The sequence below is a fragment of the Poromitra crassiceps genome (assembly GCF_964638095.1).
Source record: "Poromitra crassiceps genome assembly, chromosome: 18".
Taxonomy (NCBI): domain Eukaryota; kingdom Metazoa; phylum Chordata; class Actinopteri; order Beryciformes; family Melamphaidae; genus Poromitra; species Poromitra crassiceps.
This window is the reverse complement of record NC_139636.1, coordinates 27,946,531-27,970,512: the sequence shown is the minus strand read 5'-3', so window position 1 is coordinate 27,970,512 and position 23,982 is coordinate 27,946,531. Positions and strand designations below refer to the sequence as shown.

Genomic DNA, 23,982 nt, shown 5'->3' with positions numbered 1-23,982 from the left:
CACACAAACAAACACACGTTTGAACCTTTGTAAACAGTTTGTGTGTCTCATAGCACCCGTGAACATTCGTAAACTTGCACGCGCACAATAAACAAAACTATAAACAAAACCATGCGGCTGGATGTATGCACCGACATGCTGCTGCACGCGCACGCACGCACGCACGCACACGCACGCACACACACACGCACACGCACACACGCACGCACGCACACACGCACACACACACACACACATCTCTTTTGGCCTGCTGCCAAACGGATAACGATGCATCCGTGTAATCATCTGCTGCTTTTTGTCATTCACCGTTTTGAAACGATATTATTATATATTTGAACATGATGCTTTTCCTGCATTAGTTGGATTTCTCTATGACCTTTATGATCCAGATTTGTTGTAATACTGTCCAGCAGTGCGGACCGTCGACGACACACACCCTCAAAATGACCTCTTCCCCCTTCTTTTTCTCTGTCTCCTCCTCAGTGTGCCCAGACAACTGCAAGCATGCCTGTACAGACAAGGGGGAGTGTTGCCACAGCCAGTGCCTGGGTAGCTGCAGCGAACCCAACGACGACATGGCCTGCTCTGCCTGCCTCCACTACCACCACGAGGGCCGCTGCGTGCCGGACTGTCCCCCGGACACCTACAAGTTTGAAGGCTGGCGCTGCATCACCGTGGACCTCTGCTCTCGCGTCCACCTGCTCAGTGACACTAACTTTGTCATCCACGGGGGAGAATGTATGCCTGAGTGCCCCTCTGGCTTCACACGCAACGAGACTAATAGGTAAAAAGACTTCAACATTCACTTCCACTTCAGGTCCTGATGATTTGAAAATGCCTCGCCAGCCAGGTTATTCACCGAATGTGCAAAATAGGAGCAACAGCTTTCGTAATATTGAGTTGCACCTCCTTCCTTATTAAACGTATAATATAATCCATAAGATTTCAGTTTTGTCTCTTGGGTGACACCTATGGCGATGAGTGGTAATTGCAGGTGAGATCCAAACTTTCATGTGATATTAGTCAGTTTGTTCGGCCATAGGCACATAGGCACTGTCAAACTAGATGAATGATGAATAGTTTGACAGTTATTGAGAGTTGATTTGAGTTAATGAGTTATTAATTTGAGTTAGTGTGGACCAGTGATGTCACTGGTCCACACTTTAACACTCAATAACCGTCAAATTAAATGACAGACTTCAAAACCATTTACAGTTTTCTGATATACTAATGATGTTCTAATCATACAAAGCTGGTTGAAAATGGGCGGAGTGTTCCTTTAAGGGGGAAATCCTGTAAAACCATATTTTGTCCAATAAACGTAAGTTCACTCTTGCAGAAATTTTACCAAAGCATCTAATATATTGTAAAAGATGGGGAATACTCTCTGCTGGCTTCATTGAGGTAACATGTAAATCATCTGCGTACAGCGTAACAAGCGATTCTGATGATCCCACTGCTAGATTTCTATAGGTTAGCATTGCTTGGAGGCTTTCAGAAGAGATTCATCAGAAGAACGCCTTAACCGGCAACATTTCCTCCACTTGACATTTTCCCTGTTTGACATGAACCTAGGATAAGAGAACGTCTTTGTTTTTGTGTGACTCAGAGCAACGTCTCTCCCTCTATTTTGATTTGTCATTCCCCCAACTTTCCGTGTGGAGTCTGCGCTGCTGTAGTATTACTCGTGTTTTGTCTCGGAGGTCAACACGGTGATGACTCACTCTCTCACCGAAAAACACGAACTCAGACGAGGGCCCATAAAAGAGTCAACTCTCCATGCGTGTGCAGTGACCTTGTGATCACGCACAGAATTGATTTCTCTCAATCCTTTGGAATGCTAGGTTGCTCGGGAGCTATAGGGAGTGGACAGATGATTTTAGGGCGAGGTATAAAGTTCACATTCGATTTTCCATCCTGTTTTCCCACGTCTCTCCCGTTTCTCATCCCCACCTTGCGTGTGCCTGCCTGTCCTGTACCCAGCATGCTGTGCAGTGCCTGTGATGGCCTGTGCGATAAGATGTGCCCCACCTCCTTCCCCATCGACTCTGTGGACATGGCTCAGACCCTGAAGGACTGCACCGTTATCAAAGGCAATCTGCACATCAACATCCGCCGTGGAAGTGAGTACGGCCAAGCAGCGGCCCGAGCATCTCGCCACTACGAAACCAAATTATCTATTTATTTTTTGTGTGACCGAGTTTTTATTGGTTTTTCTTTTTGTTCGCATATTAGGATACATTACAAATCAAATAACACAAAAATGATGGGGTAGTATAGCATACTACATTTAAGCAATATAGCATGAGAGCCAGTGTGTTGTGCCAAATATATCCCCCTGATCAGCTGTTATCCCACGAGGCCGCAGGCCGAGTGGGATAACTGCTGAGCAGGGGGATATATTCCACAACACACGCAGCTCGAGTGCTATATTGCTTTTATAAAACGGTTTCCAAGTATGATAATATAATAATAATAATAATACTATAAGTCCGACTCCGACTGGCATGTCATTCTGATAGTCAGTTGAAACACTACTGTAAGGCGGGACCGCAAGAACATGCGGGTGATTTGATTGGATCGTTCTGGAGACTGAAGTTGACATTGGCCAATCCTGGCGCTTGCTGAGTAGCTGAGAGCTTTCTGGAAACCCCGACAGGCAGCTCGAGCGCAGCGTTGCATTCTCAGCGCTTGCTGAGAAGCTGAATGCTTTCTGCAAAGCCCGACACCAACTAACGTTACGGGGTTAAATGCGGGGTTAACAGCCTTTCTTTTGCAAAGAAGACATTAGCCCGCATCTATTCTTGTACAAAACATCATTTTCTGCGAAGTATTAGTAAAGTTATAAGCGAAGATCGATTCACAAGGATCTGACAGCTGTCTCCGCCATTTTTTTTTTCTACGTTGTCATTTGAGGTAAGCCTTATTATTACTCTCTTACTAAGAGAGTTGCCATGGCAACCAATAACCCATGGCCATGGGTTATTGAACTCGGTTACTGGAATTATACAATGGCTGTGAACCAATCAGATTGCTTGATTTGAGAGAGCCGTTGTATATTGATGTTTATAAAATGGCTCTCTCAAATCAAGCAATCTGATTGGTTCACAGCCATTGTATAATTCCAGTAACCGAGTTCAATAACCCATGGCCATGGGTTATTGGTTGCCATGGCAACTCTCTTACTAAGAGAGTAATAATAAGGCTTACCTCAAATGACAACGTAAAAAAAAAAATGGCGGAGACAGCTGTCAGATCCTTGTGAATCGATCTTCGCTTATAACTTTACTAATACTTCGCAGAAAATGATGTTTTGTACAAGAATAGATGCGGGCTAATGTCTTCTTTGCAAAAGAAAGGCTGTTAACTCCGCATTTAACCCCGCATTTAACCCCGTAACATTAGTTGGTGTCGGGCAAGCCCTGAGAATACAACGCTGCGCTCGAGCTGCCTGGGTTTCCAGAAAGCTCTCAGCCAAGCGCCAGGATTGGCCAATGTCAACTTCAGTCTCCAGAACGATCCAATCAAATCACCCGCAGGTCTATCTTCTTGCTAGAGGTCCCGCCTTACAGTAGTGTTTCAACTGACTCTCAGAATACCATGCTAGTCGGACTTATAGTGTTATTATTATTATATTATTATACTTGGAACCCTTTTATAAAAGCAATATAGCACTCGAGCAGCGTGTGTTGTGGAATATATCCCCCTGCTCAGTTGTTATCCCACTCGGCTTGCGGCCTCGTGGGATAACAACTGATCAGGGGGATATATTCACCACAACACACTTGCTCTCGTGATATATTGCTTAAATATACAACAGTAGGTGATCAACATAGTGCAAACACTTCAGAGATGTGGTGACACGCACAAACATAAGATGCGAAGCCCACATCAATCTCTGTACATCACCTACATGACACACAAGACATTAAGTCAAAGAGAAACACAATATAATCACATTCAAGTGCTGCTGTACCCCAACCAAACAACCAAGTAGTTTTCTTTCTTTTATTTGCAACGAATTATCTGGAAAGTAATGCTATGCTAGACTATGGTCATCCATAGTCTAAATTTGCTGCCCACAGGTTAGTATACATTTGCCTACGCCACACTGAACCTCATTTGCCTAGACTGTCCCACAGTTCAATAAATGTCACTAGCCTACACCATAGTAAAAGCTTACTACTCTACCTCATTTGACCTCCCCTGCACAATAATGATAATGCATTGAGACAGGGGAAGGAGAGGAGCCTGGGATCTATAGCGTGGGCCAGAAAATCAACATTACATCTGCTTCCTGCACTCCAGCTCAATTATCACGTTATGCTATAAAGCGGACTATTTGCACAGGTGGCTTACAAGCGTATCTCCCCATATGATACACTGATGTCATGATTGTACAACCTCGTATCCACTGGGGGTATTTTCATCCAGACCATGAAGCATGTGTTGTTGTAGTAGTAGTAGTAGTAGAGGTCCCTAGATGTTTTTAATGGGTTTTCCACATGCTGTGTGTGTGTGTGTGTGTGTGTGTGTCTGTGTGTATACGTGTGTGTGTGTGTGTGTGTGTGTGTGTGTGTGTGTGTGTGCGTGCGTGCGTACGCGTGCGTGCGTTTATCTCCTCTCCCCAGATAACATAGCGTCTGAGCTGGAGAGCTTCATGGGATTGATTCAGACAGTGACGGGCTATGTGAGGATCCGTCACTCCCACACTCTTGGCTCACTGTCCTTCCTCAAGAGCCTTCGTTACATCAACGGGGAGGAGCTCATGGATGGGTACGGCTTCTCTGCTTTGCTAGCTTGCGTGCGTGTGTGTGCGTGTGTGTGCGTGTGTGCGTGTGTGTGTGTGTGTGTGTGTGCGTGTGTGTGTTGTGCGCGCACGCGTGCGTGCGTGCGTGTGGCAACCGGGGGAATTAGAGGACACGATTAAACCACAGCCGAGCAGGGAGGTTGTCACCAACATATCAGGGAAGTTACATAAAGGCCAGAATTGAATTATTGTCGAATGCTTGTTTCATAATCACAGGCAGGGTTTTTGCCTTTGGTGGAAGTGTACATGAACCTAAATGGAATGAAATGAATGGTTTTAAATATAAGCCTTCTAGTCTTGGGCACAGCAGGACTATTTGGAGATTATTGTGGTATCATCTCCAGAATTGTTCACATTCTGTTTGGCAGCTGGTGAGCTACAGTAGTGTGGCAACCTAAGGTAGATAAATAGAAAGTGTGGGGGTCCGCCGGGCCCCCCGCTCCTGCTAGCATGATATCACCTCCTGCTAGCATGATATCACCTCCTGCTAGCATGATATCACCTCCTGCTAGCATGATATCACCTCCTGCTAGCATGATATCACCTCCTGCTAGCATGATATCACCTCCTGCTAGCATGATATCACCTCCTGCTAGCATGATATCACCTCCTGCTAGCATGATATCACCTCCTGCTAGCATGATATCACCTCCTGCTAGCATGATATCACCTCCTGCTAGCATGATATCACCTCCTGCTAGCATGATATCACCTCCTGCTAGCATGATATCACCTCCTGCTAGCATGATATCACCTCCTGCTAGCATGATATCACCTCCTGCTAGCATGATATCACCTCCTGCTAGCATGATATCACCGCCACTCTTAGAAACCAGGGAGAGTTTTTGTGGCGATGGCCAGCGGGGTCATGGGAAAGCCTGTCGCCCCTCTTGTTGTTGTCATCTCTCCCAGGATAGGGTTTCAGTTGCAGGAATGCTGAACACGGCATTCCCCCCCGGCCCTGTGCTGGAGGTGTTCTGCTGGTGCTGCTGGGAGGGCCCTGTGCTGGAGGTGTTCTGCTGGGGCTGGGAGGGCCCTGTGCTGGAGGTGTTCTGCTGGTGCTGCTGGGAGGGCCCTGTGCTGGAGGTGTTCTGCTGGTGCTGGGAGGGCCCTGTGCTGGAGGTGTTCTGCTGGTGCTGCTGGGAGGGCCCTGTGCTGGAGGTGTTCTGCTGGTGCTGCTGGGAGGGCCCTGTGCTGGAGGTGTTCTGCTGGTGCTGCTGGGAGGGCCCTGTGCTGGAGGTGTTCTGCTGGTGCTGCTGGGAGGGCCCTGTGCTGGAGGTGTTCTGCTGGTGCTGCTGGGAGGGCCCTGTGCTGGAGGTGTTCTGCTGGTGCTGCTGGGAGGGCCCTGTGCTGGAGGTGTTCTGCTGGTGCTGCTGGGAGGGCCCTGTGCTGGAGGTGTTCTGCTGGTGCTGCTGGGAGGACTGGACTAGCTCTGTACAGTACCACCCGCCCATACCCCCCCCCGCCCCCCCCCCCCGCCCCATTGTAAGACAGACGCACAGACCTGAGCCCCGGTGACGTCTACTCCTGTTAACACTTACCGCTGCCACCAGGTGGAAAACAGAGGCTCTTTTTAACAACAACAATTCTGACAACTTCTGCTCTGCAGTCGCTTCAAGTCAATCATGCAAATGAGAATCAGTCAAAGCAGGCTTTGGCCCTGAGACCTGACTTGACTTGACTTGGTTTCTGGTGACACGGGATTTGACTTTGACTTGTACTTTGATGACTTCAAAAGGTTTCTGATGTCTTGATATCTAATGTTTATGTAAATGACTTTACTTGAAACTGATGACATTTAAAATTCTGTTTTCTGAATTGATATCAGTTGAAACTGATTATAGAAATCAAACTCCTGATGCTCTTATCACATTTGTATACTATTAAAACCGTATTGGATTAAAAAAAGATCCTATATATAAAATTGATTAGTTCTGACTATATTAAGACTTGAGAATTGACTTGGACTTGCCTTGAGACGTGTGCCTCGAGACTTGTTGTAACCACAGTGTGATCTCCCTCCGTCGGCAGGATGTACGCATTCTCAGCCACTGACAACCAGCACCTGCAGTTCCTGTGGGACTGGACCCAGCACAACCTGACCATCCGGGCCGGACGCCTCTTCTTCCGCCTCAACCCCAAACTGTGCATGTCCGAGATCCACAAGATGTGGGAGAAGACCGGTGTCACCGAAAAGCCAGAGGAGGGTGACTTCCGTAATAACGGTGACAGAGCCAGCTGTGAGTATATATTGTTATAATTGTTATTCATTTTTTAATTCACCAATCAGTTATTTCAGTTAAGTGGTTCAATTCTTATGTACTAGTTTTAAGTTTGTGTCTATCTTATTATCTGATTATCTGGTGCTGGTCTGTCATGGTAGGTGAAAGCCATATCCTGAAGTTCAAGTCCAACAGCACAACAAGCAACCTGATTAAACTGACCTGGGAGCGTTACCGGCCTCCAGACTACAGAGACCTTATCAGTTTTATAGTCTACTATAAGGAGTCGTAAGTAATCCCATGTTATCATATAATCCCACATCATCACATCACAATGGCAACTGTACATTTAGGAAGAGCGGGTATGCGTATGTGGATTCTGCGGATTTCATGCAAAATGTATATCCAATTTGGGAGGAAAAAAAGCTACCTGAGATTCAAAGTCAATTTTCCACAAAAACACAGAGCTATTGAGAAATGCTCTTAAGAATACTCGTAACTTCAATTGTAACTTAAAATGTGCTTTACTTTCACACCCAACAGTCATTTTGTTCAGAGTAGGTGTCATTGTGCTCGTTTGTTTTAAATGGTGAATATCTCTTGTTGTTAAAGGAAGCTCTTGCTATCAGCTCACGGTGGTGTTTTCTCGGTCTTCACCAGGCCTTTCCAGAACATCACAGAGTTTGATGGGCAGGATGGCTGCGGCACCAACAGCTGGAACATGGTGGATGTGGATCTGCCTCAGGATAAAAACTCCGACCCGAGAGTTCTGCTCAAGCACCTGAAGCCCTGGACCCAGTACGCCATCTTCGTCAAGGCCATCACCCTGCAGGTGGAGGACAAACACATTGTTGGGGCCAAGAGCGAGGTGGTCTACATTCGCACCCGCCCGTCGCGTAAGTCTGATCTAAAACTACCAATACTGTAGTCGTGTGTTGCTTCTGATGCTGCTTGTGAATAAATTGTAATAGTGTTCAGTATATTGGTTAAAAGGATGACGACGATTATTATTTAAAACTACTATGCAAATCAGCAGCTCAATCATTACATAACAAGGTGCGAATAGAGTTTATTCACTTAAACAACATATCTGTATAACATATCTGTAGCAATGCCTCAATGTCAATTTAGTTTAGAACATACGGTAACATTACTTTGTCTGTCCCTATCGCAGAGCCGTCGATGCCAAAGGATTCCCGTGCGTATGCCAACTCCTCGACCAAGCTGGTGGTGAAGTGGTCACCTCCTCTCTCTCCCAACGGCAATCTGACCTTCTACCTGGTCCGCTGGCAGCAGCAGTCTGAGGACAGAGACCTCTACCAGCACAACTACTGCTCCAAAGGTCTGCATCACTCATTCTGCTGACCGTCATCTCTTCTTATTATGCCTGTCCTTGCTGACTGATGAGCCCTGCCATGTCGTTTCATAGAGAAACGGTAATTGTGTGAGAATTGTGTCCCTTACAATAAAGCTGCACACTCCTTAAGCCGCGTTCACACCGACCTATTAAAGTTTTTCGCTGGCATCGTGTCTACATACAAAGTCAATGCAAACGAGCGATTGAGCGTATATTCGCCCGGGAGAAAAATCGCTGGGCGTCCGAGCGACAGAGACAGAGCGATAGGAGGAAAATACGCTCGTCGCCCCAGATGAAATATCCCAACTCGAGCGAAAATACGCTGGCATCAGTCGCTCGCTGTTCAACGCTGATTGGCTGCCGTGTGAGAGCGAGTTCAAGGATCACACTGGCTCGGAACAAACCGCTGGTTTATTGTGTGGGAACAAACCGCATTGACAGGCTGACAGCTGACATGAAGTGAAGTCTGTACTACCGGTATGGAGCTCGCGTTAGGAGCACGCTGATAGGCTTAGCTTGTAAACACCTACGGTGGCTCGTAGTGGACAAACAGCATGACATTACGTAACGTTATAGCCCCCACATGTCCGTCAATTCGTGTGTCTGTTGATGAGCGATTTAAACAGAGCGACAGAGCGATTCCAAAGGGTTGAATCAAGCGACAGAGCGAAAAATAAATTTCTCGGTGTGAACACAGCTTTACACATAAGGGGTTCTCAAAGTGGGGTCCCGGGAACCCCCAGGGGTCCTTGAGGGGGTTCCAGCAGGTCCCCAGCAAATAGGGGGATAATTTATTTTCACTATAACTGCATCCATAAGTAACACAATGACAGAATGTATGACTGTTTTGGTCATGGGTTTCATACATTTTCTGAAAGCAACAATCTTATCAGATAGGGACCCTGGGACAAAATCTTATCAAATGGTGCTACGTGATCTAATTTCTGTCAGTTCAGGAGTAAAGAAAAGTTTGAGAACCACTGCCTTTATGCACTGCCTCCTGGTTCCTTTCCCAAACAGAGCTGAAGATCCCTATCCGTATCTCAGCCACGGGGTTCTCGGATATGGAGGAGAACACCAAGCCCACCAAGTCGGACCTGGCCGGGGCAGACAAGGGCCCCTGCTGTGTTTGCCCTAAGACCCCCGAGGAGAAAGACCGGGAGAAGGATGAAAGAATCTTTCGAAAAGTCTTTGAGAACTTTCTTCACAATGCCATCTTCCTGCCAAGGTACAGTGAGAGAGATCGCACATTGTAACATCAGCCTCAAAGTGACCTCCTTGGCTATTTCCAGCCCTGTTCCATGCCTCCCTTTTCTTCCGCGGAGATGATCATCAAAGAGCTGAGCTTTGGCTCGTTTGCTTGAATGGGTCAAAGAAGTGAGGAACGAGGTGGCAGTTTGGGTGTAATGCCTCCTCTGCGTGGGGCTGACAGGATCTAAGCGTGGGGGTGTAGATGGACGTGGCGGAGGCCCTTTGTGGGGCAGTGCTGATGAGGAGACACGCTGAGCGCCGTCCAAAGCCTTCTTAACGCTCATGTGGCTTTCCGTTGCCATAGTGACGGCGGCACCGGTGATGTTAGAGGACCTAGCAGGCAGCAATTTAGGCAACACAAACAAACGCGGGAGAGAGATGTGATTAAGGAGTCTGATGGGCCTAGTTTGGCTGCACGCTCGGAGCTGCTCCGGGCTTTTCTTCCCCACAATAGGGACCGACATCTGTGTTGTGTTATCATTGAACTTGCTCGTGGCTATGGATGTTTTACTGTTTTACAAAGACTCCAACTCCGTCCTTCTCCCACACTCATTTTTCCCTCATATATACACTCACTCAAGATGTGTGTGCGTGTGCGTACTTGGTCAATTCCCCCTGCTGTCCCAGTCGTCGCTCCACCACCCTCTGCCGATCTGGGGAGAGTTGTAGACTAGCACATGCTTCCTCCGATACATGTGCACCGTGCAGTCTTTTCGCCTGATAGCGAGGAGTTGCACCGGCAGGACGTAGCGCCTCCACACTATCCCCCCCCCCCCCCCCCACTTCCCCTCCTCGCTGAGCAGGCAGACAAACCAACCAGAGGAGGCGCTAGTGCAGCGACCAGGACTCATACCCCACCGGCTTCCCACCCGCAGACACGGCCAATTGTGTCTGTAGGAACGTCTGACCAAGCCGGAAGTACCGCTGCCAGGAATTGAACCCGGGTCTCCACGATGGTGCTTTCATGTTTGTGCATTGGTGGCGTAACACCTAGTCATCCATTTCAGCTCAATATGGAGAGTGTTGACATACCTGCTGGTTTCCACTAAGAGCACTCAGCACGTACCTGATAAATCCATATCTTTAAACGATACCCCAGTGTCTCGAAGGTTCATTCATTCAAGCAACGCTACGATGCCCTTCTCCTTCCCTCCACAGTATTCCTGTGGATTTGGATCGATATGTCTTTGAAGAATAATAAAACAAAGCTTTTTATTGTAATTGTACTCATATCTGTGCCCCCCCCCCCCCCCCCCCCCCACGCTCTGGCTGTGTTGATTTGTTATAGTATAGCTGTCTAGGAAACAGAAGGGGGGCAGGTCCCTGGCCTGCAGCGAGAGGCTCAGCCTGTGTATGCACAAGCTCTCCACTGTAACAGAGCCAGCATTATCACAAAGCACTCCAGGGAGAGGCCTCGCAATCGGGGAGGTTTTTTCAAAAGTTCAGGGTTTAGAGAGCCGGGATGAGCGAGAGAGAGGGCGGGTTTAGAGAGCCGGGGTGAGCGATAGAGAGGGTGGGTTTAGAGAGCCAGGGTGAGCAAGAGAGAGGGCGGGTTTAGAGAGCCAGGGTGAGCAAGAGAGAGGGCGGGTTTAGAGAGCCAGGGTGAGCAAGAGAGAGGGCGGGTTTAGAGAGCCAGGGTGAGCAAGAGAGAGGGCGGGTTTAGAGAGCCGGGGTGAGAGCGAGAAGGCGGGTTTAGAGAGCCGGGTGAGAGAGAGAGGGCGGGTTTAGAGAGCCGGGGTGAGCGAGAGAGAGGGCGGGTTTAGAGAGCCGGGGTGAGCGATAGAGAGGGCGGGTTTAGAGAGCCGGGGTGAGAGCGAGAAGGCGGGTTTAGAGAGCCGGGTGAGAGAGAGAGGGCGGGTTTAGAGAGCCGGGTGAGAGAGAGAGGGCGGGTTTAGAGAGCCGGGGTGAGCGAGAGAGAGGGCGGGTTTAGAGAGCCGGGGTGAGCGAGAGAGAGGGCGGGTTTAGAGAGCCGGGTGAGAGAGAGAGGGCGGGTTTAGAGAGCCGGGTGAGAGAGAGAGGGCGGGTTTAGAGAGCCGGGGTGAGCGAGAGAGAGGGCGGGTTTAGAGAGCCGGGGTGAGCGAGAGAGAGGGCGGGTTTAGAGAGCCGGGGTGAGCAAGAGAGAGGGCGGGTTTAGAGAGCCGGGGTGAGAAAGAGAGAGGGCGGGTTTAGAGAGCCGGGGTGAGAAAGAGAGAGGGCGGGTTTAGAGAGCCGGGGTGAGAAAGAGAGAGGGCGGGTTTAGAGAGCCGGGGTGAGAGAGAGAGAGGGCGGGTTTAGAGAGCTGGGGTGAGCGAGAGAGGGCGGGTTTAGAGAGCCGGGGTGAGCGAGAGAGAGGGCGGGTTTAGAGAGCCGGGGTGAGAGAGAGAGAGGGCGGGTTTAGAGAGCTGGGGTGAGCGAGAGAGGGCGGGTTTAGAGAGCCGGGGTGAGCAAGAGAGAGGGCGGGTTTAGAGAGCCGGGGTGAGAGAGAGAGAGGGCGGGTTTAGAGAGCCGGGGTGAGAAAGAGAGAGAGGGCGGGTTTAGAGAGCCGGGGTGAGCAAGAGAGAGGGCGGGTTTAGAGAGCCGGGGTGAGAGCGAGAAGGCGGGTTTAGAGAGCCGGGTGAGCGAGAGAGAGGGCGGGTTTAGAGAGCCGGGGTGAGAGAGAGAGAGGGCGGGTTTAGAGAGCCAGGGTGAGAGAGAGAGAGGGCGGGTTTAGAGAGCCGGGGTGAGCGAGAGAGAGGGCGGGTTTAGAGAGCCGGGGTGAGCAAGAGAGAGGGCGGGTTTAGAGAGCCGGGGTGAGCGAGAGAGAGGGCGGGTTTAGAGAGCCGGGGTGAGCGAGAGAGAGGGCGGGTTTAGAGAGCCGGGGTGAGCCAGAGAGAGGGCAGGTTTAGAGAGCCGGGGTGAGAGAGAGAGAGAGAGGGCGGGTTTAGAGAGCCGGGGTGAGAGAGAGAGAGAGAGGGCGGGTTTAGAGAGCCGGAGTCAGGGAGAGAGGGCGGGTTTAGAGAGCCGGGGTGAGCGAGAGAGAGGGCAGGTTTAGAGAGCCGGGGTGAGAGAGAGAGAGAGAGGGCGGGTTTAGAGAGCCGGGGTGAGAGAGAGAGCGAGAGGGCGGGTTTAGAGAGCCGGGGTGAGAGAGAGAGAGAGAGGGCGGGTTTAGAGAGCCGGGGTGAGAGAGAGAGAGAGAGGGCAGGTTTAGAGAGCCAGGGTGAGAGAGAGAGAGAGAGGGCAGGTTTAGAGAGCCGGGGTGAGAGAGAGAGAGAGAGGGCAGGTTTAGAGAGCCGGGGTGAGAGAGAGAGAGGGCGGGTTTAGAGAGCCGGGGTGAGAGAGAGAGAGAGAGGGCGGGTTTAGAGAGCCGGGGTGAGAGAGAGAGAGAGAGGGCGGGTTTAGAGAGCCGGGGTGAGAGCGAGAAGGCGGGTTTAGAGAGCCGGGGTGAGCGAGAGAGAGGGCGGGTTTAGAGAGCCGGGGTGAGCGATAGAGAGGGCGGGTTTAGAGAGCCGGGGTGAGCGATAGAGAGGGCGGGTTTAGAGAGCCGGGGTGAGCCAGAGAGAGGGCGGGTTTAGAGAGCCGGGGTGAGAGAGAGAGAGAGGGCAGGTTTAGAGAGCCGGGGTGAGCGAGAGAGAGAGGGCGGGTTTAGAGAGCCGGGGTGAGAGAGAGAGAGAGAGGGCGGGTTTAGAGAGCCAGGGTGAGCCAGAGAGAGGGCGGGTTTAAAGAGCCGGGGTGAGAGAGAGAGGGCGGGTTTAGAGAGCCGGGGTGAGAGAGAGAGAGAGGGCAGGTTTAGAGAGCCAGGGTGAGCCAGAGAGAGGGCGGGTTTAAAGAGCCGGGGTGAGAGAGAGAGGGCGGGTTTAGAGAGCCGGGGTGAGAGAGAGAGAGAGGGCAGGTTTAGAGAGCCAGGGTGAGCCAGAGAGAGGGCGGGTTTAAAGAGCCGGGGTGAGAGAGAGAGGGCGGGTTTAGAGAGCCAGGGTGAGCCAGAGAGAGGGCGGGTTTAGAGAGCCGGGGTGAGAGAGAGAGAGAGAGGGCGAGTGAAAACAGAAACAGAAAGAAGAGTAGATGTTTTCCATTCTGTCCCCCTCCACTCTCCTCCTCCCCTCGTAGGCTCTCTTTGTCCGGGGTTTGGGTTTTTTTCTTTGGTGCAAAGACAGCTGCCAGGAAATGTACAGTGAATCCATCTGGAATTTAAATGAATGAGGGAAGAGGGAAGATCCCCGTCAAGCTGGCTAGTGTGCAGTGTGCACTAAAAGACAGACTGATTTACAGGAGGAAAGAATAGTCACACGGGGAGGATGGCTGCCAGTCTGTCTGTCTAGGGGACCTTCTCCTACGTTCCATAACTTAGTAGATCAGCTGATTGCACCATTTTCACAACAATCACCTGCTGCCGTAAATCACGGTGAATATGCACAAGATGACACGATAAGGACTCCATGGATGTAGTCCTCATACTCAGTGGCCTCTCTCTCTCTCTGAGACAGCGTTTTGGCTTCGCAGCTGGTCTTTGCTGCTGCACAGTGTTACCATGAAGTCAGCGTCCCTCAGATACGCCGTCCCCAAGAGTTCCTTTGCTCTGGTGTGTGAGAACTTCAGTATGTGTTGCTGCGGTTAAGGCCTAGCGTTAAATTATGGTCACTTCTGGGCCGCAGACAGAATGTGTAGTCATGGCTCTCCTCTCTGGATTCCACGGCGTAAAGGTGGATCTTGTTTTTTAGGAGGGGAGCGCAGGACAGTTAGAAGGTCATGCTGCAGGCAGCCCAGGGTCGTTGTTGGGACCGGTTTTCCTAAACCCGGGACTAACCTTTTGAGACATGGCACACAGAAATGAGACCTCAGACGTTGCCTTGTGTCCCGGGCCGGCTCCCGGCCCATCCTATGAACCCACCTCCCTTCTTCTAACACCGCATTTTCCAAGGGGGTGGCCCAGGTCAGGATCCACTCGTCAGGGCCAATCAGACTCATGCTCGCTCCCATGCACTTGTGTCCTTTGTGGATTTGTGCTCAGAGTCAGTCCTCATAGCTGTTTGCTGTATTGTTAATAGTAACTGATAGTTTTGGAGAGCTGACATTAGGTTCTTCTGCGCCAGTTAAAACTGTCAGAAAGGAATGTTGACAGTAGAGCGCTACTGGTCTTTCCCACAAATCTGTGTCTAGGTTTTTCCACTGCAAGTGTACAGTATGTACAGTAGTATACAGTGTGTGTAGAGTATGTGTATGTGTGTATAGTATACAGTGTCTTGTGTTGAGCACTTTGTTATTCCCAGTACACAGTTTGAATACGTTGCTTTATCCACTTTTGTCCGGGCTATTTTAAGCACAAGCCGCAGCAAAATACCACCATTCATTCACTCTCTCCTCACATGGTTTTTTAAACAAGCGCTAAGCATTCATCAGCATTACATTAGCGTTCCATGTGTCACCTCGCTACTCGTTTGGATCGTTTCAGTTTCCAGCTCAGTCAGAGCCAGCGCGCGCGCTCGCTCGCTCTCTTCCTCCTCCTCCATCTGTCTCAGCTGGCTTTCCAGTGGGCTTTGATTGTAGACTACTTTCAGAGACGCCATCGTTGTGTGCGTCTGCTAAAGCCGGTGACTCTAGGTCAGATGTGTGTCCCCCTGGTGACGTGCTGTGGTGGCATCTAAAGTGGCCTCGTCGTAGCGCCTGTTGAGTTACCGCTGCCGCCCGCGACAGAAACCGCTGTTCGTCACTGCCTGTTCGTCATCGCACAATAATATGTTCCTTCAGAATGGCCTGTTTCTCCAATGTCGCTACTATGGCTTATATTTAAAATCCAGAACAGCCATTGCCCTGTCAGACCCTTGTGTTGTTGATTGGCATATGTCGGATAACAGTTAAGGCAGCTGAGTGTGAGACAGTTTGTCCGAGCATGAATGAGCAGCCTATCTGTCCCTCCCTCTCTCTGTTCACCTCAGTGTGGTGCATCTGACCTCATCCATCTACACAGCTCCACAGGGAGCAGTACACAGCAGCTGGACACACGACACACACACACACACAACACACACACACGACATACACACACAACACACACACACACACACACACACAGACACACGCACAGACACACACACAGACACACGCACAGACACGTGCGCTCCACACACTCCTTTGAAATTGCTTTTTAGCTTGTTGTTTTTGAGGGCTATAAAAATACAGTATACACATATACATATACATATACATATACATATACATATACATACATATACATATACATAATACATTACTTATTTTCTTTGACTTTTGAAGTCGAAGCCTTTCTTATGGCTATTGTGTACATTTTTCCCCTCTCCGTTTCAGACCTCCAGACCGTCGTCGTCGAGATGTTTTCGGTGTGGCCAACGGCACTCTGGCTTTGGGTCGGGGGAACAGCACCACCCCTGGCCTGGAGGGAAACAGCACAGATGGACTGCCCCCTCTGAAGGAGTACCCCTTCTCAGAGGACCGGAGCATGACCGAGTACACAGAAATCTCCAACCTACAGCCCTTCACCGTCTACCGCATTGACATCCACGCCTGCAACCAGGAGGTGCACCGCTGCAGCGCCGCAGCCTTCGTCTTCTCCAGGACCAAACCTGCAGGTGAGAAGCACCTTGCTGACCTGGATACAGACGATCATGGCATTATAGCACATTATGCACTAGCTATTCTTCTCTGTCTAGAACAATTCTATATCTGAACTACAATTGGCAGACGCATTATAATAGTGTCCGTGCGTGTGTGTGTGTGTGTGTGTGTGTGTGTGCGTGTGTGTGTGTGTGTGCGTGCGTGTGTGTGTGCGTGTGTGTGTGTGTGTGTATGTGTATGTGTATGTGCGTGCGTGTGTCCCAGACAAAGCAGATGACATCCCTGGAAAGGTGATCTATGAGAGGGATGAGAAGGTTGAAGGTTGCGTGTTGCTGCACTGGCCGGAGCCCCTCACACCCAACGGCCTCATCCTGATGTATGAGATCAAGTTCCGCCTGGGGACTGAGGTGAGTCTGGGGAGAGTGAAACGAAAGCTGTGAAGATCACTTCAGAAGACAAAGACAACGGGGTCACTGGTGACAACCTCTATGTTGGTTGAAACTTGTTTTTACAGCATGGGGAGTCAGACACTCCATACTTGACCTTGAGCCCTCACATCCGTCAAGCCTTAACCTGAGTGTTTGTCTGCCCTTAGCCTGAGAAACATGAGTGTGTGTCGTGGCAGCAGTACCTTAACCTGAGTGTGTTTGCCCTTAGCCTGAGAAACATGAGTGTGTGTCGTGGCAGCAGTACCTTAACCTGAGTGTGTTTGTCTGCCCTTAGCCTGAGAAACATGGGTGTGTGTCGTGGCAGCAGTACCTTAACCTGAGTGTGTTTGTTTGTCCTTAGCCTGAGAAACATGAGTGTGCGTCGCGGCAGCAGTACCTTAAGCTGAGTGTGTTTGTCTGCCCTTAGCCTGAGAAACATGAGTGTGCGTCGCGGCAGCAGTACCTTAACCTGAGTGTGTTTGTCTGCCCTTAGCCTGAGAAACATGAGTGTGTGTCGCGGCAGCAGTACCTTAACCTGAGTGTGTTTGTCTGCCCTTAGCCTGAGAAACATGAGTCAAAGGTCAAAGGTCAAAGGTAGTTTTATTGTCCCCGCAGGGAAATTGGTTTGCAGACAGATCTAAAAACACACATAGTGCAACACAAACACTAAAACAGGCACAAAAATCCTCACATAAAACAACACAGGCTAAAAACAAACAAACACTTAAGAGTCAAGATAAAACTACAGCTAAAAACATACATAAGACAAAAAAGCACAGGGCAATGAACAGGTATCACAAAGTGCAAAAGGTAGCATCATAAAAAGTGCAAGAGTGAGCAGCAAAGTGCAAAACAGGCCAAGCCAAGGAATTTGAGTTCTATCTGCCATTTAGCAGCTGGATGGCAGCCGGGACGAAAGAAAGCTTGAGGCGCTTGGTCCTCGTCGCAGGCACTCTAAACCGACGCCCTGAGGGCAAGAGCTCGAACTCCGAATGGAGGGGGTGATCAGGGGCCTTCAAGATGGATGTGGTTTTCCTTATCACCTGCCTCTTGTAAAGGTCGAGGAGCTGAGTCAAGGTGCTCCCAGAAACTTTGCTCGCCACCTTGACTAGGCTACCGAGCCTGTTCTTGTTGGCCATGGTTATGTTGCCATACCAGGCCACAATGCAGAACATAAAAACAGATTCAATAAAACTCCTATAAAAAAAGTGTCATGAGTTCAGAAGATACATTAAAAGATCGCATTTTTCTCAAAAAAAAGAGACGCTGTTGGACCTTTTTCGATGTGGCAGCAACATGTGTGTCGAAGCACAACTTGTTGTCAATAACAACACCCAGATATTTGTAGCTGTCCACAATTTCAATATCTGTACCCTTGATGTAGGTAAAAGTGTCACTGGGGGGAGCCTTCCTAAAACTGATGACCATGTCCTTTGTTTTGGATACATTTAGCTCTAGGAAGGACTCATCACACCAGGTTATAAAATCATCAACTACAGGACCATGCTGTGATTCCTCCTCACCAAGGAGACTGACAATAACAGAATCATCTGCAAACTTGATGATGAATCTGTTGGGGTGCAAGCTACGACAGTCGTTTGTATACAAAATATAGAGTAGTGAGGAGAGACAGCAGCCTTGGGGAGAACCCGTAGAAGAGTACAATAAAAAAGAAATGACGTCATTCACCCTGACGCGCTGGGACCGATTTGTTAAGAAATCAATGATCCAGCCCACGAGATTGCGATCCAAATTAAAATTAAGAATGAGCTTTTCAGCAAGAAGGTGTGGCTGGATAGTATTAAATGCTGAAGAAAAATCAATAAACAATAATCTGGCATGAGTTTTTGTGCCCTCTAGGTGGCGGTATAAGAGATTCAGTAGGGTGGTGGTAGCATCCTCTACACCTCTGCCAGATCTGTATGCAAACTGCAGGGGATCAAGGGATTCATCCACCTGCTTTAAGATTTCATCTTTGATTAATTTCTCCAGGGTTTTCATTATAAGGGAGGTCAAGGCAACAGGCCTAAAGTCATTTAGAGCTTTTGGAGTCCTAATTTTGGGGACTGGAACAATAGTGGACTGTTTCCAAAGCTTAGGGACCTGCTGTAGCTGAAGGGAAAGGTTAAAGATGAACTGAAAGATGCTACAGAGCTGTTCGGCACATGTAGCAAGGACCTTGCCACAGATATTGTCTGGTCCAGGACTTTTGGACTTGGTGTGTTTAAAATATTTTTCCACACTTTTAGTGTTGATGACTAAGGCTGGGGGGGCACTAGTCTCGTGTTTTAAAGCATTGATATTATCACTAAAATCACGATTGTCAAATCGTGTATAGAAATTGTTTAATTCATTGGCCAACTTCTCATCTGAGTTAAAACCGGGCAAAGAGACGTGCTTGTGGCCCGTATCATTAGACCCAGTCATGGATTTCATGCCATTCCAGGCTTCCTTCAGGTTGTCTGCGTGGAGTGTGTGGAGTGTGTGTCGCGGCAGCAGTACCTTAACCTGAGTGTGTTTGTTTGTCCTTAGCCTGAGAAACATGAGTGTGTGTCGCGGCAGCAGTACCTTAACCTGAGTGTGTTTGTTTGTCCTTAGCCTGAGAAACATGAGTGTGTGTCGTGGCAGCAGTACCTTAACCTGAGTGCGTTTGTCTGCCCTTAGCCTGAGAAACATGAGTGTGTGTCATGGCAGCAGTACCTTAACCTGAGTGTGTTTGTCTGCCCTTAGCCTGAGAAACATGAGTGTGTGTCGTGGCAGCAGTACCTTAACCTGAGTGCGTTTGTCTGCCCTTAGCCTGAGAAACATGAGTGTGTGTCGTGGCAGCAGTACCTTAACCTGAGTGTGTTTGTCTGCCCTTAGCCTGAGAAACATGAGTGTGTGTCATGGCAGCAGTACCTTAACCTGAGTGCGTTTGTCTGCCCTTAGCCTGAGAAACATGAGTGTGTGTCGCGGCAGCAGTACCTTAACCTGAGTGTGTTTGTCTGCCCTTAGCCTGAGAAACATGAGTGTGTGTCGCGGCAGCAGTACCGCGAGCACAAAGGCGCCCGGCTGACCAACCTGGGCTCGGGGAATTACTCTGCCCGCGTGCGCGCCACCTCTCTGGCGGGGAACGGCTCCTGGACGGACACCGTGTCCTTCTACGTGCCTCCACCCAAACGTAATGTGGCATTTCCCCCTACATCAAATATACTGACAGTCTTTTCCTTTGCTCATTTCATGTTGTTCTGAAATTCTCCGTCAGCATTGAGCGCCTGTTTGTCGTGTTGTGTCTTACAGGAGACTATGATGTGACCTTCTACCTGGTCATCATTATCCCCATCATAGTGATAGTTGTCATCGCCAGCCTCATCACAGTTCTCTTCTTTGTTAACAAAAAGAGGTAAGTGTTTTCTACCGACATGATTTCCACATGGCCAAGCAAAGCTCTTTGATATGATTTCCACATGGCCAAGCAAAGCTCTTTGATTACGCTTTTGGACCTTTACTACACTCATAAAAGTTAACAACCAGTGTAATGCTAATTAGAGTTAATAGGTGTTGTTTGTCATCAACATTCCCCTGCAGTAAAAGAGTAAACTTTCCTATAGAAAATGCTCTGTTCTATGTATTACTGAGCTGTATGTATCCACTGGCTTACTGCGCTGTATGTATCCACTGGCTTACTGAGCTGTATGTTTCCACTGGCTTACTGCACTGTATGTTTCCACTGGCTTACTGCACTGTATGTTTCCACTGGCTTACTGAGCTGTATGTATCCACTGGCTTACTGCGCTGTATGTATCCACTGGCTTACTGAGCTGTATGTATCCACTGGCTTACTGAGCTGTATGTGTCCACTGGCTTACTGCACTGTATGTATCCACTGGCTTACTGAGCTGTATGTATCCACTGGCTTACTGAGCTGTATGTATCCACTGGCTTACTGAGCTGTATGTGTCCACTGGCTTACTGCACTGTATGTATCCACTGGCTTACTGAGCTGTATGTATCCACTGGCTTACTGAGCTGTATGTTTCCACTGGCTTACTGCACTGTATGTTTCCACTGGCTTACTGAGCTGTATGTATCCACTGGCTTACTGAGCTGTATGTATCCACTGGCTTACTGAGCTGTATGTGTCCACTGGCTTACTGAGCTGTATGTATCCACTGGCTTACTGCGCTGTATGTGTCCACTGGCTTACTGCGCTGTATGTATCCACTGGCTTACTGAGCTGTATGTATCCACTGGCTTACTGAGCTGTATGTTTCCACTGGCTTACTGAGCTGTATGTGTCCACTGGCTTACTGAGCTGTATGTATCCACTGGCTTACTGAGCTGTATGTTTCCACTGGCTTACTGAGCTGTATGTATCCACTGGCTTACTGAGCTGTATGTTTCCACTGGCTTACTGCGCTGTATGTTTCCACTGGCTTACTGCACTGTATGTTTCCACTGGCTTACTGCACTGTATGTTTCCACTGGCTTACTGAGCTGTATGTTTCCACTGGCTTACTGCGCTGTATGTATCCACTCGCTTACTGCACTGTATGTTTCCACTGGCTTACTGAGCTGTATGTTTCCACTGGCTTACTGCACTGTATGTTTCCACTGGCTTACTGAGCTGTGTTTCTGTCCACAGGAATAGCGACAGGCTGGGGAATGGAGTCCTTTATGCATCCGTCAACCCAGAGTACTTCAGTGCTGCTGAGAGTAAGAACCATCTCACTGCCAAATGTCATATGTCTTCTCTGCTTTAACGGTGTTATACCGTATTCAAGTCAAATTGATTTATATAGCCCTTTATCACAAGAATGTCTGAAAGGGCTTTACATACCGTGGAAGTGGCAGTTTGACAGGTTTATTCAAGCTGCAGGTTGGGTAGCCAAGGAACTCAAAAATCTCATCTAGACTGTTTTATAGTGTTGAATATTTGAGATTATGTTAATACTGTACAGAATAAAATAGAATAGAATAGAATAGAGCTATTTGTTAAATAGCTCTATCTAAAAAAAAATGGCACAAGACTGAACAAACAATAACAATGACAGCTCTAGCACTTTAAGGAGATAGATACGTACTAAGAGGTGTGCACCTCCCTCTGTCTAGAACAGTGGTTCCCAACCTTTTTTGTGTTATGTACCCCTTGAGCTGTTTTACCATGCCAATAGTACCCCTCACTCATGCGTGTCGATAATTCTCCTAAATTTGTTAAACTTATGTTAAACTTTTAGATGACCTCTCTAACACATCTCAATATTAAAATAATTTTAATGACTCATCTTTAATACAATTCTGACAGTTTTCAATTGGAAAAAGTTATCAGTTTTTACCATTTTGGAAATACATTGTAATCCCCAATCTTTCCAAGTACCCCCTGCAAGCTGCTGAAGTACCCCTAGGGGTACGTGTACCCCTGGTTGAGAATCACTGGTCTAGAAGACAACAAGATCTTCTTTTGTCAAGGCCACTCAGCCAGTGTTATCTATGAGATTTGGCCAGCTGCACATTCCAGGCTCACAGCTCCGTGAGAAACACACAAGGTGATACTTTTAGAGTTCAGAGTTCATCTTATAATGGTGACGCAGATTCAGCATTCTTGAGTTTTAGACACTTGAAGGTGTAGATATGGGGGGTAGAAGTTACATATTAAGTGAGCATATAGGAATGTTGCTTAGCTAGTTGCAACGTAGAGCATCCACTTCACCTGACCTGCATGTCTTTGGACTTTGCATTCACCTGCCATGCGTGGTGTGTTCCAGTGTATGTCCCAGATGAGTGGGAGGTGGCCAGGGAGAAGATCACGATGAGCCGGGAGCTGGGCCAAGGCTCCTTCGGCATGGTATACGAAGGCATCGCCAAGGGAGTGGTCAAGGACGAACCCGAGACACGCGTGGCTATCAAGACCGTCAACGAGACGGCCAGTATGAGGGAGCGAATTGAGTTTCTCAATGAGGCCTCTGTCATGAAGGAGTTCAACTGTCACCATGTGGTAAGAAATACACATCGGTTACCGAGGGGGGGGGGGAGAAACGCTTGGATTTTTATGATTCAGATGTGGAAAATCGGTGCTCAAAATATTTAATGATAGTAGAGAATAGTAGATGTATGGCTAAACCACCACTTTATCATCGAGCCCAGTTGTGAGAGACAGAGCTCTCAGGCATCGTTATTTCGGAAATAATTATATTAATGAATGATAATGATGTTTCAAATATCTCCTATTTAATCTACCTGGATGCAGCGAGACAGGGGTCAGCAGACCCGTGAGTGCTGAGCACTCTGTGGCTGTCTGCTGCGCTCAGCTTCCTTCTCTCATCACCGTGATCACAACCTCATTCATTAAGATAAAAGGATGTATTAAAGATATTCCTTTGGAAAGACAGTGTTACAACCTTTCACCACGCCCGACTGCTAAAAAGCCAAACACTTAATTATTAAAATCAGTTTTAATCATTTAAAGGCAGGGGACTTTTTTTATGTTCTTCGAAGCCCCACAGTTAAAAATAAATGTTTTTTAAACAGTTTTTCCAAAGCCCAAGAAATCATCATTACTTCTCTTATGGAAGTTGTGAAATATGAACCCTTAAACCATTAGGCTGTGGCAGAATGGACAGAATTATTGATGATTCGATTTCTGTCTGTTGGGCTATTTTGGAACGTCAACGTTCAGCGATTAAAAAACAAACATGTACGTCATCACTGGACAGCGGTCATTGAAAATGAATTGAAATGAACGGAGATGGACAGACAATGGATGGGGCGTGGCCACGGCCTTATGCCCAATGAGAATGGTTTGCACTCAACCCGGCTGACCTGTACTGTATTGTGATTGGTCTAGGTGCGGCTGCTGGGCGTGGTCTCGCAGGGACAACCAACCTTGGTGATTATGGAGCTGATGACCCGTGGAGATCTGAAGAGCTACCTGCGCTCCCTGCGCAAAGAAGTAAGGCCGCTTTTCCCTCCTAGAACACTGGATCAGACACACACACACACACACACACACACACACACACACACACACACACACACACACACACACACACACACACATATACAAACACAACCTATTTTTCTGTGTCTCTTCCACACCCACATGTGTAGCTGAGTGAATTAGGCCATGTTCAGACTAGGAGGCCAAATCTGATTTGTGAACTTTAGTGACCTATTAATGACTTTATCCAGATTGGTTTTATGAGTCTGGATGCTCCAAGTCTGATTTGTGTCACTTGTCCCAAACCACATATGGAGGTAGTTTCCAATCTGCTTTCGAACTGACGCGGACGCGCAGATCCACCAAATCTGATTTGAACGTCACTCGCAACTCACGATCAAATGCTTCTGCGCAGGAAAACCACGTCACAAAAGTACGTATTTACTGATGCCCAC

General features: G+C 48.5%; 1 protein-coding gene across 1 annotated transcript in view; it reads left to right on the top strand.

The window, feature by feature from the left end:
- The window catches only part of igf1ra (insulin-like growth factor 1a receptor), a gene marked incomplete at its 3' end in the record, with an annotated part of 164,779 nt that overhangs the window by 128,951 nt on the left and 11,846 nt on the right, over positions 1-23,982 (top strand). Inside the window, exons 3-17 of the mRNA XM_083654296.1 lie at positions 484-784; positions 1,984-2,123; positions 4,632-4,776; positions 6,842-7,050; positions 7,194-7,320; positions 7,693-7,928; positions 8,207-8,374; positions 9,410-9,617; positions 15,917-16,197; positions 16,448-16,590; positions 19,606-19,771; positions 19,891-19,993; positions 21,236-21,306; positions 22,356-22,585; positions 23,435-23,539. Coding sequence (XP_083510422.1) covers positions 484-784; positions 1,984-2,123; positions 4,632-4,776; positions 6,842-7,050; positions 7,194-7,320; positions 7,693-7,928; positions 8,207-8,374; positions 9,410-9,617; positions 15,917-16,197; positions 16,448-16,590; positions 19,606-19,771; positions 19,891-19,993; positions 21,236-21,306; positions 22,356-22,585; positions 23,435-23,539 — 2,633 coding nt within the window. The remainder of the gene's footprint in view (positions 1-483; positions 785-1,983; positions 2,124-4,631; positions 4,777-6,841; positions 7,051-7,193; positions 7,321-7,692; positions 7,929-8,206; positions 8,375-9,409; positions 9,618-15,916; positions 16,198-16,447; positions 16,591-19,605; positions 19,772-19,890; positions 19,994-21,235; positions 21,307-22,355; positions 22,586-23,434; positions 23,540-23,982) is intronic.